The sequence below is a fragment of the Dermacentor albipictus genome, chromosome 3 (genome assembly GCF_038994185.2).
Source record: "Dermacentor albipictus isolate Rhodes 1998 colony chromosome 3, USDA_Dalb.pri_finalv2, whole genome shotgun sequence".
Lineage (NCBI taxonomy): Eukaryota > Metazoa > Arthropoda > Arachnida > Ixodida > Ixodidae > Dermacentor > Dermacentor albipictus.
The window spans coordinates 157,898,914-157,912,507 of record NC_091823.1 but is presented as its reverse complement, the minus strand read 5'-3'; the positions used below and the strand labels follow the sequence as shown (position 1 = coordinate 157,912,507).

Sequence of the window (13,594 nt, the reverse complement as noted above, 5' to 3'; positions counted from 1 at the left end):
ATGCAAAAGTTGCTAGAGCTGCATCAGAATCGCACGGGCACCGACAGCTCGCTGAGTCGGTGCCTTATGACGGCTAGAACCGTTGACATCTCTGAGGTCGGCAATAGAGGACCGCGCACACAAAGCACTTTTCATTGCCATTGTGATCTGCTACGCTTCTGCTTTTATGCGTGCACACGCTCTACGTTTGTTATCCGTGAGGTCATATCGTTTACGCAAATTACTGACACTCCCTCGAACGTTTTTATCAATTCCGATGCGATTTCTACATATCGTATTACTGGACCGACGCATGCGCGAGAGTGAGGATGAAAAATAATGACTGATCTTTAAAGGGACACTAAAGCGAAACAATAAATCAGTTTAGTCTAGTGAAGCATTGTTTGAGAACCCTGCAGGCAGTCATTTCAAAATAATAGTTTAATTATTAGATGAGAAAATGAAAGTCCGAGTATCAGTATTTGAATTTCGCGCCGAAACCCCAGCGCCGGTAAGTCAACGTGACGTCAGGGATACCAACGTATGTTTACGCATTTGGGCCACGTTGGCTGAATAAAGGTTCCAGAAACTTGCCCTGTTTATTATATGGTTCCTTTAGAGCACAATGTAGTCAATCTGCACCGCTATATATAATTAGTAGACCCTAGAAGATGCTATCAAAGTCAAAGACTTCACAGCCCCCCGGAGCGCGAACTTAAGTAGGCGTCGCCATCCGTATTTCGTTCTTGCGCTTTTTCTGGCTTACCAAACGTCTTATCGTTGTAAGAGTGGTGTTTTTGGTGTTGTTGAACGGTAATTTACTGATGCAGAAGAAACCATTTTTCACTTAAGTGTCCCTTTAGGATAGGCAAAGTGGCCCTTCGCCGACTTGACTATACCGTTCTTTATTTTCGACCAGGTCATGTGAACGCACCAGCTTTCTTGAGGTTTGCTGCGGAAGCGACACCAGTGTAACACTCATGAATAGCTACTGTTGGAAAGCGCTCTTCGCGACCTAAAAATAAGAGCGACTGCTCGAAACACCTCTCAAAAACGAAAGCTGGAAATCACGGCAAGCCACGGCACTACCCCCTAGCGAGATTATTGAAGAAAAGCGGCATTGGACTCATTTGGCACCTGGGACGGCAACCATACGCGAACGCCGAGAGCCGATGGACCCGCTACCCCGGCGCTGTCGTCCAGAAAGCCGCCTCGATCAATAAATTAAAGTGGCCGCCCCAAGAAGTGCCACATCTTTCGGCAATACACCTTCCTTCGCAGGAGGATTGCGCACACGTAGCAGTAAAGGGAAACCATCACAAATGCCGAATTCTACGTAAGGGCATTGTGCTAGCAGACATCCCTGTTTCGTAATAAATCATTTCAGCGAGGGGACAGTAGATTGCCGCCAAGGCTCCATACCGATCGGAAGGGTCGAGTCCCAGAAAAAGAACGACGCTACACTGGCTGAAAAGCATGCCATCTCATTTGGCCCGGTTTGTCTCTCACTTGGCACCAACTTTACTGTACAGAAAGCTACACATAAATTCTTTTCCAGTAAGAAATCTAGGCAATTTTTTTTGTTCACTAGGAGAACAATAAAGATTACTCACGGCGTCTACGTCGGCTCCCTGCGACGCTTCCTGCGCACGTAAAAATTAAGCCATAATTAAGGGATAGAGACTGAGCTTAGCGATATTAGTTATGCATTGTTGTCGGTGTGCATCAGTACCTGGTGTATGTATGTACCTGCGCTTTTGCTTCTGCTACAGACTATCTCACAATTTCGGGGAACCTGCCCAAGGGGACCCTGAAGTGCCTACTGTATTTAGCTCATGCTCACAAATCTAATCAAAATACTAGATGCCATCGCTCATGCACATATTGCCACAGCATGCCGGCTAAGACTCTAATATGTTGAAAAAACAGGTGCTCGCAGTCACGAAGTGACTGCCGCTAAACTTAAAAGGCATAACTGCGGTCAATTTTGAAACTGTGTGAATACTTATAAGGGTAGTGGATTGGACTAGCTGCTACAAGTTAACTGTGAAAAATTGCACTCGTCTTCGTCGGTCCCTCCGTGCGGTGTTCCTTCAGTTCGCGCCACCATACTCCATCTATGAGAACATTGCTTTTTTGACACGTCTATTCTATAGCTGTTTTGCCTTTACCCTTGAAATGTCACTTCACCGTAAGTCGGTATATTGTGTTTATGTGTTCATTAGTCACTCTCTTTGCATTTGTCTGTGATGATTACATGCAGGTAAACAATAAACAAGTTATATCCCCGTCCGTAAGCGCCACAAGTGCCTACTTGGTCATCCGCGCGTGCTCGGTAGATTGTTCACCTGAAGTATCAGATACCGAATGAAGACAAGCGCCACATCGCACAGTCGTCAGTTTGGGATACGCAGTTCCAGTTGCTATTTCTGAGAAAATATCTATGCGATGGCAATGGTTGAGAAAGTATTGCTAGTTCGGCGCAATGCTTCTTACTGAATGAATGAAGCGATCAACAGTGGTAAAATAATTCAGGGCTATATGTGTTACTTGGATAGGTGAGCCGCAAATTATTCGTTTCAAAATGAACCAGTTTTATTTCTGCTGTGAAACGCAAGTATTAGCCGAATCGTGCCATGACTAAGCATATGCGTGCACTGCATACAAAGATTTCTCATAGTCCTGGCCGATGACGGTCCACCAATTAAGTTGCCTTGTGTGCAATAGCTTGTCTTGTTACAAAACTAATGTATGATGTAGGATGTTTTTTTTTCTTTGCGGGAGGGCGAGGGGTGGTCAAAAAGCGCCAATAAATGGTGTGAGGAAATCAATGAAGCGGTGAATGACAAATGTCAGATGTAGCGAGGCTATATGGAGTTACGTAAAATATGCAAGTGTTAAAATTATGTCAGCGACGAGTGATGTGAGCGATGTCCATAAAATGTATTCTAAAATGAGATAACACGAACAAAAAAATGCATCGATTACGCTAGTGCTACCTCCTCGCTAAGGCTTTGAGCACAAATGTCAAGAGGCACATACTCTAGTAAATAGTAAGCTCGCAGCAGTTCCCCCTAGATAGAAGGAGGGCTACGAAACTCTCGGGCTAATGGCACGCAGCACAAGATCATTTAAAACTTAAGCTCTGCCTTGGTTTCAAACAGAACTTCTCTATACGTATAGTATAGGATGTAAAGGGACAAGTTGTTTGTATGCCCCAGGAATGTGCTTTCTTCGTTCTGCTTCAGCTTCCCGGCCCTCCAGCACGACGTGTAGCACGGTCAGTTTTTCGCCACATCTGCTACAGCGCGGAGGTTCAGCGCAGTTAAAAGTGTACCATATGAATGCCAGTTAAAAGTGTATGGTATATATGAATGTGTACCGTACATGTGCCTTATTCCGAGGTGGCAGAAGAGAACGTCAGATCGTCGGGATTTTGTTAATGAAGACCGGATCCTTAAAAGTGGCTTAATTAGGTGAGCTTATTCAATGTTCGCTCACCTCATAAGTCTTACGAATCGCTCCGGAGTTCTTTGTGCAACGAACGGATCTGTTGACCCTTAAGCCTTCTTAGCTCATTCCGGGCCTCCTGTCTGTATGAATTAATGGGAGCAACCTCTCCCAGCGTACCCTCCCAGCCTGCCGTCGCTTCCGCCTTCCCCGCGATGTAATGCTTTTGAATTCTATCACATTTCCTGTATTTGGGGATTGACGGAGTATGCTCCACGCGTTATTTTGTGGCTTTCGCGCCTCCTTGCACTCATCGTTCCACCATGGCACTCATATTCTCGATGAGCTAACGCTTGATTGTGAAATGAACTTGTCTGCTGTATCGATGATAGAAACGGTAAAATAATACTGCGTCGTATATACTGCAATGGGCGATAAAATGTGGTGACAAACAGGGCGATTCCTTGAAAAAATTCCAGTTGGCGTAGGCTAATTTTCAATCTGAAGCATGTGGATGGCATTCGCATTGCTAAATTAGGGAAGTGGTCAATTGCTTATAGATTTTTGATAACGCTCCAGTCTACAGAAGATTGGGAATTGGGCGAGATGTTACCGTAACGCGGTTACATTTTATTAAGTAGGCATGCACCGGAGATTACTCGGAAGTTTTCTATCAGTCACCATCTCGCATCACACCTGGAGTTTCCCCCCAGTGTGCTGTAAGCATTAAAACCACCTGCAATTATATATTGTTCCGGGAGCTGGTCAATCAGAAAGATTTGGCAAGCAACAGGCTTATCCACCACTGTTGCTACACCTCCGGACGAGGCAACAGCGTCGTCCCGGTCTTTCCGGAAGATAGCATACTGTCTGAAGAAGTTTGTTTAAGCGGGTTCTAAGTGTTTTTCCTGAACACACAGCACATTTAGATAATACTGTTGGAGGAGTTCTGTGAGATCGCCTAGATTATGGATAAGTCCTCTCACATTCCGCTGTAAGATTTCTTTGTTCATCTTGTTCGTGTGCGTGATGCGGTGCGTTCAAGAATGAAAAATTAGCTCACGGAGCCCTTTCAGGGCGCCACGACGCGGGCCCATCCAGCCGGGAGGTTGATGGGCCCTTCTTCAATGACGGAGCATGACTAGTTGCATCCGCCGACAGGGTTGATGGAGTTAGTGCCGCCAGCCCACTGCGTGTGGACCGGACAGCCGCTAGAGGCCGTTGTGGCGCTTCCCTCTGACGCGCCACTCCCGCACGACTGTTCTTTGGCAGGCATGATACCAGCCTGCGTGCCTTCTTGAAAGTTATGTCCTCCTTTACTTTGATTGTCTATATTTCCTTTTCTTTTTTTTTAGGATAGCCACGACTGCGAGTATGCGGCATGCTCGCCATCACAGTTCACACAGGGTAGAATGATTTCACAAGACTGAGAGGGGCATTCATGAGCACTGCATTTCGCACAAGTTTGGCGGCCTCGGCCGTTCTGTGGACTGTGGCCCAACCACTGACATTTGAAACATATCTCAGAGGATATGGCACGTATGTCCTAACCCGAAGCTTGATATTCCCGGCCTTGCTGGACTCGGGCAGAACGCTTGAGCCAAAAGTAAGTTTTAGGAGCTCCGTCTGGGTTTCGTTGCCGTCACTTATCTTGATTCGCTTAACGTTCATGACATTCTGCTCACTGAAGCCCTCCTGGCGTTCAGCCTCACTCAGCTCCAGCATATGATCATCTGAGGTAATGCCATGGAGGGTATTTATGATACTGTGCGGGATCGCTGCTATTTAGGCATGCCAAACTGGCACTAGATTGGGCAGTTTTTCATGTTTTAGTCGCAGAGATCCAAGAGGAGATATCACCGCACTTGCCATCCTCGATGCTTTATAAACTTCAGTCAGTGACTTCGAGACAAAGAAGGGCGAAATTATTCGTACTGGTTTCTCTTATTTTTCAGAGTGAATCACATGGACTCCGGGGAAAGATTTATTTTGGCGACCGGAAAATACTTCATCGGTGCGCACTCTTCTTTTAGGGCTATCAAGGAGTGGGGAGAAGGATCTAGCAATAGGTGAATGTGCAGTTTTCGGGCAGCAACGCCAGCCACAAACCGTGGATGCTGGGGACGCTGCAGGACATGCAATCAGTGACCCTGCCGACGCCAGCAATACTTCCCCACTATAACGGAATATGACCTAGGTTGGCTACTTACACAGAGTTAACCCTCACTGCCAAGAAGGTCGGATGTAATGTAGAAGAGAGGAGAAAACAGGGAAGATTGAAAGTGAGAGCGAAGGACGAATGTTGGAGAGGAGGAGAGGAAAAGACAACTACAGATTTCACCACGGCGGGTCAGTCCGGGTGTGCCGCCTACGTGAAGACTAGGACAAAGGGGGGTGTCAGCTCTGCCGAGGGGCCCTGGACATAGCTAAGCCACATGGTTAAACGCGGGGGGGGGGGGCGCAACCCCCATGTGGTCAGGTCTCTGGTGTCGCCACAAACCAAACGCCTGCTAACGCAGACGCCCCTGCGGGAACAAGAATTCCGGTGGAACCTATCTCCCGATGAAAGTCGACCTTCATGCGACTATAATTAAAACAATGTAGCGTATCTTCACAGTGTATTGCCGCAGCCGAAACGCGTCATGCATGCATGAGGCATGTCTGACAATATATGACGCAAGTTTGATAACACCCAGCATCGGATAAATTAAAAAAAATTGTGAATGGTGCGGAGTGAGCGATATCTATTTTTATGTATGCTGCCCTCAAGGTAAGATGCATTGTAGAGGGAAGTGGATACCAGAGGCAGGTGGAGGAGGTGGCGCCAGGTAATTAGTGTAAAAAGTGAGAAAAATCATGAGCGATTCCACTCCCTGAAGGTGGCTCACGAACGAAGTGTTTAGCACACGACACGGAGGTGACACATACAATTTAACAAAGGTACTAACTCATTTTTTTTGTTGTGGTTGTCGTTTTAGAAAACTGTGTAAACTTAAACCTTCAGCTACAGGTATGGAAAATTTCGTAAGTTTTTTTTTCCTGTTGTTATGCTTCAAATGATTAGAAAACTGTATAAAGTTTAACCTTTTTTCTTTCTTCTTACGCGAATTGTGTACTCAAGCGATGGAAAATGTGTACTACTTTAATTTCATGTGTGCTCTCCTGCAATCCTGCCACTGCCATTTTGCTGCCAATGTACGGGTGGCACGGCCTAGTCGGGCAAATGTTTGCCTTTAGCCGTTTCCCCTAAGACAATCTGTTCATTGTCTTAAATAAATCAATAAAGAACAGAAAGAAAGAAATATATTGCCTTCATCGGTGATCATTATTTCACTCGCAACTGCAATCAGATTCTTTCCTAATGTCAAATCGATGCACATACATCCCTGAATGGCCGGTTGGGCCGGATAGGTGTGGTACCGCAAGGGATATGTCTCCAACACGGAAAGCGTAAACAACTCCATTTTCGGTACTGACACATCCACATTGAAATCACCGACAACGACAACAGGAGTATTCTCATGGCATAATTCACGCAAAGTGAGTATTTATGAACCTTACGGGTTTATGAGTCATTGTACTTTTTGCTTGCTCACGAGTGTATGAACCATTGCTCACGGAGGTATGAGCCATTGACGATGACAGTTTTCGACATGCTGTTCAGTATGCTGTATGCGTTATTAGAAAGAATTTCAAGACTGTTCGCTGCGCTAGCGCTTGTAGCCTCTGCCTTTCGGGGCTATGAGCGATTGCATTTTTTTTTGCTTGCTTACTGGAGCATGAATGCTTACGGGGGTATGAGGCATTGATGATGATAGTTTTGTTGACGGAGGAAAAAAATGCACGGAACGGTAGCCGTATAGAGCTGCGCTGTAAAAATATGGATGTCCTATTGAACGACACTGAGCGGTCTTTCGAATTATCAACTCCTCGTGGAGAAGCGAGCGGGTTGACACGCTTGCCGTATTTAATTTGGTCTCACGAATGCGCAGTTAAAACGCACGTGGGAGCTCACAAGGTTAAGCGACGCGCGGAAAGAAAAATGGCCAACCCTTCCTCTACCGGAAAACGGGGAAAGCGAAGCTTGTCCTGCGTGCACCTGACCTTCGTCACGGTTAAGTAACCCACATGTAACGGTGCCGGATAGCTTCGGCCTCCCGCTCTCTCAGCCCGGGATCTTCTTGTCGGATCGCCTGGGCTCGGACGGCTCTAAGACGGGTGGATCGGCGCTCCAATGGCGAGCCATTTCACAGGCGAGTCCTCCCCGCCACTCGTTGGAGGCTGCTCGTTCCTCATGGGGAACGCACAATGCATGGCCGTCCCACACGTTTTTTGAGACTGAACTGAACGGAAACGAAGACGGCGCAGCGCACGCGAAACCCTTTCCTGCCCTTTCCCTCCCCGGCGCAAGCGAAACGGCTCTGATTACTTGCGCTCGTGGCATGAGCACGCCTATGAAGCTGAAATCTTTCCTAATGACTCCCACTCCGGTGCCGGCACAGCTGCCAGCTCGCCAAACCACCATTTCCCTCAGCTGCACTGCTCTGGGAGCAACTGTTTCTTGTTTTTTGTTTTTCTTGCCTGACTACGAAAACGCCACTTGTGAGTCAATACGAGCTTCGATTGAAAAACATTCCACCAGAGGTACTATAATGCTTCCGCATTCCCAAACGTAAGCAGTCTTAAGTGTCTCTGCCGAATTTTGGAGATGGCCTACTTTGTCACGTAGCAGTCAAACCGACTGTTCAGAAAGCGAGCTGTTTGCACAACTGCGGCCTATAGTCACCTTACACGGAGACAAAGCGACTTGTAGGGCACCCCCTACTTTAACGTCGCCAAGTCCTTCATTTTTGGTGTGCGACAATACTCTGTGTCCAAATATGATAACAGACAAAGGAAACTAAGCGCTGCGAGTGCTCACACCCCACTCAGGCGGCTGAGCTCCTCCACCAGACGGATGGCGGCCATGCTCAGCGAGAACCTTGAAAGGTCAATCAGAGGCAAAGCGAACGGCCGAGCTTTCTGCGCACAATTTCATGCCGCGCTAGTCCGAAGTAATCAATTCGCCTGCCCCACAGGGCCTGCGCAACACAAAGGTGCCAAGTTCTGAAAATTAGCGGCCACGTCGCTGTCAATGTGGTGCTTCTATTCAGCGCCAACGATCTGCTACGCTGCTACGTGTGGGCTATCTTGCTCAGATGGAGACCAACAAGGCAGCCGTGCAATGTTCAAAACTCGCTACAAGCAGCTGCTGTAAAAACTGAAGAACAGCTTCCCACACGAAACGCATTTTGTGTTCCCAGAATGCAGCCGTTATCGAGGTAAGATTCAGTCAATAATTGAGGCCGAATATATAGTTTTATTCAAGAGCTATAGAAGAGAGCGGCAAAAGAAGCAAGTAAACGTTTTTTCAACAAATATGTTCGTTAATGACTGAAATATCGCTGCTATTCTTGACTACGTGAACATGTAATCAAATACATCGCGCACCCGGCAGAAATGGGCTTGTATTGGTATTATAGCGATACTGTTTAAGACTATACTCCAACTGCACTCTCGAGGCAGCCCATAGCATTGTGTCAGGCAATAGTACCGTCCGCCGTACTACTCGACTAGTAAATGAGGCTGCGGCTAACATTGCGCAGCACCCGATCAAATGAAATTAATTGTTCATATTTTGTTCCATGCATGGTTTAAAGAGGAAGGCGTAGATCTGGAGGTTTTTCTATTGAAGTGCTTGATAATAAACTAACTAGGACGGGGAATCGGCCCTATTGGTAGTATTGCCAATGGCAACAGCTCCATTTACAACAGCGCCAAGCAAAGGTGGCACAAACGTGAGTTATACCCACTATATGAAATTCGTGCGCTCTAGATGTCCCAATGGTTCCACTTTACAAAATAAATCGTGAAATTGTATTTCAGTGCAGAGTTAAATAACTGAAAATTTCATGACTGAATTTTCTTAATTCTCCGACGTTAGGCAGTTGCCCTAAAAGTTACTTGCCCAAATGAAAAAAATATTTTATTTGTCTGTGTTGTTTGTTCAATACATGCCCGGCAGCACGATTTGTACTTTTTAGTGTTTTGGTATACAATAGCTTCCGAGCTCGCTTTCAACAGCAGCCCCGTCTTAGCGGGTATTGTGGTTTCACAGCAGACTGCTGCGGCTACTGGAAAAGTAATGTTGGGCTTACCGCTTTTCTTAGAAGCCCGATGACCGCGATGTCGCTGCAGATGTTGGCGAAGGACTCGGCGCCCAGGCATATATCGAAGATGCGACCCACATCTGAGTAAAAGAAGAAAGATGCTTTGTCACTGAAACAGCTGCCATGTCATACCGTGTTCCCTTGCTTTGCTAGAGTTAAAAGGCTTTCTATTCTGTTTGCACAGAAGCCTACAAGGTGGCGTCAGGAGCAACTCTGCAATGTTCTCACGGTGTCTGCCTTTTCCATTAACCCTCATCCGTCTCCACTCTGTCGACTGATGACGATAATACAAAGAAGAAAATTAAAATAATACTTGAAAGGCGTAGTTCTGATACAGTGCTCACGCCGGTCACTGGACTGAAGTCTTCTATACATCGATGAAAGTTCACTAAGTTCTTTTCGCGAGATTTTTCGTATCGTTTTACGAGTAGTAGTTTTTGCATTTACAGGCACCAACCATGCTTTTCGTGCAAATAATTGTGATGGTCCAAGCAACTTCGGTGATTCAAAAATAATATATCTTGACGTTTAAACGAGGACATGATTGAAGTATTGGCGGCAAGCACAATGCAAAGTCAGTTGCGAGGAAAGGCAACCTGCTATAAATAACGCACATGGAGTGATGTGCATGTGTACAGCACCCTCGTTATCATGAACAGGGGGTTGTTGCAAGCGCCAACGGTGTTTAATGTAGTTCAGCGAAGGCGGCTTCAGAACATTTTAGTGAGGTCCCTCTAAGTGGAAAGGAGAAGCCTTGCTTGAATTTGTGAGCTTGAAAAAATCGGCTAGTCTTTTATCAGGGACGCATAGGCGCAGGAGTACGTGACACGTCTTGCGTCTTATGTGACACGTTGTGCGTGCTGCAGAAGGTACGTGAGCACTATAGTGTGCAGAAACGGCCTAACGAAGTAGACAGCGCACATTTATTCATGCATTAAAAGCTAACAACTGTGACTTAACTGGGTTGGGTATCCATTTCTCGAGCTGCCAGAATCTCTTTATGCCATGTCTGGACCCTACCTGTCGAACGCAGGGGTGCCATAGCCGAGCAAGCGGGAAACTTATACAAGAAATTACAGACTTTCGTGCTTTATAACTGCTCATAAACAGCCGTTTGAAGTGGAATAATAATTGTCTACATTGGCGGAATGAGATCCTTCAAACGCGATCACTAGACAAATGATAGAAAGGATAGACAAATGTACTGCCGAGCTACGCCTCTAACCACGCGTGAGGTTAAATTTAGCTCAGTTTGCTTGAAGCATAGCCTCCCAATAGTGTCATCTGTAGGCACGGCACAGGCGTGATCAAGCAACGGCTTATTCCCTGTGCCCAACGACACCAAAGTAAGGCATGCGACATTTATTCACGCACTAGAAAGCTTATAATGCTTACGATGCTACTAGAATTCGTACAGAGCTTACGCTTGCAATCGTGCTAACTGCGTCTTTGTAGTGGGCCTGCCATGATTAAAGGTAATAGGAACTGACTGGTATGCTACTATCTTGCTGCTAGAGTCCGATCATGCCATTTCTGGACCCTATGTGTCATAACCGGGCAAGCTTGCAATTTCTGCAAGAAGTGCATAGTTGTAGGCCTTATGACTCCTGATGCGCACAGGTTTGAGTTTGATGGAATATGCCCGCTATGTCTGAGCTCTCTCAAGCACGGCCACTTCCATGCGATGCTAAATTTAGTAACGATTGCTTCATGCGCGGCGCGACAACCTCGTCATCCGTGCACGTGACATGGGCATGACCGAATAATGAGTTCCGCCCTCTAGACAATTATACAAAAGTAGAGGACGTGGATAGTATGGTTGCAAAGGTATCAGCGATGATGATTTAACATACGAGGGCGAATCAGAAAGTCGTTGCCCCTATATTTTATTAGCCGAAATAAGGTACATACAATTACAAATATACGTACTATTCCACACGCCTTACCCTATTTTATCATATATTCCCCACACTAATTCAGGCATTTGTCCAGTCGCAGCACTAAATTTGAGATGCCCCTGCGGTTTAATTCGTTCGGCTGAGTGTGGGACCACCCTCGGACTGCTGTCCTGGCTTCATCGTTGCACGTTAATCGCTGTCTTCTGATGAATTTCTTCAGCGGACAGAAAGCGTTGAAAGCACTAGGGGGACGACGTCCGGGTGTATGTTGGGCGGTCCAGACTCTCGCGGACAAATGAGCGGAGCTTGTCGGCGGTTCTGATGGCCCACATGGCGACGCATGCGGCCTCTCCGAACGCTCATTGTCGTGCAAGTCTCCACGGCTTTCTGCGAGCTCACAACACCACGCCTTGTCATAGGGAGACACCTTTCGCCTTGCGTTGGTTGCCTTTCGCAGCGTATTTCGATAGGTCTTCATCCCCTTGCTCCATAGAAAACTAATCACACTCCGTTGCTCGTACGCCGTGGACGTGGGAAGCACAACCGTCGTTTTCGACAACTAGCAGCAGTGCCGTGCCGCGGACCTACCGGCAAATAAGGCCGCGCCGGGCCAAGAAACGTCTGGGAGTGTATATGTTGACTTCGCATTTACAGTCGTAATTTGGCTAAAAAAAATAGGGGCAAAGAATTTCTAATTGGACCTCGTATTTTCGTTACATGAGGTTTTAGCAAGCAACTTTAAATACTTTTCTCATCAAGTAAAATAATAGTAGTTTGTAATTTGCCGATTTTGTCCCTAGAGTTAGCGTTATTCTTAACGGTGAAAGCATCACAAGAAGACTCGCGAAACCTAGCACTCATTACTGGTTATAGAATCCGTGACCACGCTACGTGCAGAGCCAAAGTGCAGATTCCCCGCGGTTTCAAGTTCAAATGTGAATTTGAGCACGAGGATCCAGAGCCGGTATGTTTACAACTCACCCAAGCCCCACCGGCTGCCAAAGTGAAATACATTCTATACGATTACTCAAGATAAAAAAAATACATCACATTCTTCTCCTACCGCTGGTTCCAGGCCTACAGACATGTATACCTAGCGGAGAGAGACAGAAATACTTTTTTCGCATTATTTCGTTAAGCGCAGCCCTTTAATCTAGGGTGGCTCTTTGAAAGCATGATTTTGTGGAGGTAGGTTCTCCGTTCAATCATTGAAGACAGTATGTTTGCGATGCTTGATGTGTGTATCACTTGATGTACGTATGGTCTTCAAACGACACACATTACATTATCGGGTTTTACGTGCCAAAACCACTTTCTGATTATGAGGCACGCCGTAGTGGGGGACTCCGGAATTTCCGACCACCTGGGGTTCTTTGACGTGCACCTAAATCTAAGTACCACTGGTTTTTTTTTTTTTCGCATTTTGCACCCATCGAAATGCGGCCGCCGTGGCAGGGATTCGATCCCGAGACCTCGGTCTTCAAACGCAGCATCAGCTTTTGTGTAAGCGCAGTCACGCCGGGTAATCTAGTAGCGCTCTGCACATGGCCGTACATAGAGTTTGCTCACCCGCCCCTGTCCGGTGAAAGCCGTAGGTGAACCGGGCGACGCCGACGATGTTGGGCACCTGCGCAGTTGCATTGTTGATCAGCGGGTGCGTACACAAGGACAACACGTAAAACGTAATGTCCCTGAAACTACGTCATCATGGCGAACTAAACAACGCTTACCATGTGCATGCCGATCCAGTACATCGCATCCTTCCTCGAAGAGATCAGCATTGCCGCTCTTCAAGCTTCTTCTTCTTCTTAATAATCTTCATCTTTTCCTTGTATAGATTGTTGCTCTTGGTTCTTCGGACATGGCACGCACCTTGAAAGAGATTGGTCATACATTCAGAAATGAAACAGCAGCAAATAGAATTGGGAAAAACGCACACAAAAAAGTAAAGAACTACAATGAAAAAAATGTATTAAGTTATAAAAAATGTCCCAATAAAAAAATTTTTCACAAAACTAATTGAAGCTGAACTGGCATCCTGACCAACCAACCCTCCAC

The 13,594-nt window shown here is 46.4% G+C and overlaps 1 protein-coding gene across 4 annotated transcripts in view; it reads right to left on the bottom strand.

Annotated features, from left to right (window-relative positions):
* The window catches only part of LOC135908672 (uncharacterized), a 58,154-nt gene extending 44,774 nt beyond the window's left edge, over nucleotides 1-13,380 (bottom strand). For 3 of the 4 annotated variants that reach the window (XM_070536228.1, XM_070536225.1, XM_070536227.1), the window contains exons 1-4: nucleotides 13,267-13,380; nucleotides 13,106-13,163; nucleotides 9,627-9,718; nucleotides 1,593-1,622 (exon numbers count right to left, since the gene is read on the bottom strand). In XM_070536228.1, coding sequence (XP_070392329.1) covers nucleotides 1,593-1,622; nucleotides 9,627-9,718; nucleotides 13,106-13,163; nucleotides 13,267-13,317 — 231 coding nt within the window. In that variant the 5' untranslated portion in view covers nucleotides 13,318-13,380. The remainder of the gene's footprint in view (nucleotides 1-1,592; nucleotides 1,623-9,626; nucleotides 9,719-13,105; nucleotides 13,164-13,266) is intronic. The other variant, XM_070536226.1, reaches the window with a different exon arrangement.
* Between the last annotated feature and the right edge of the window lie 214 nt (nucleotides 13,381-13,594).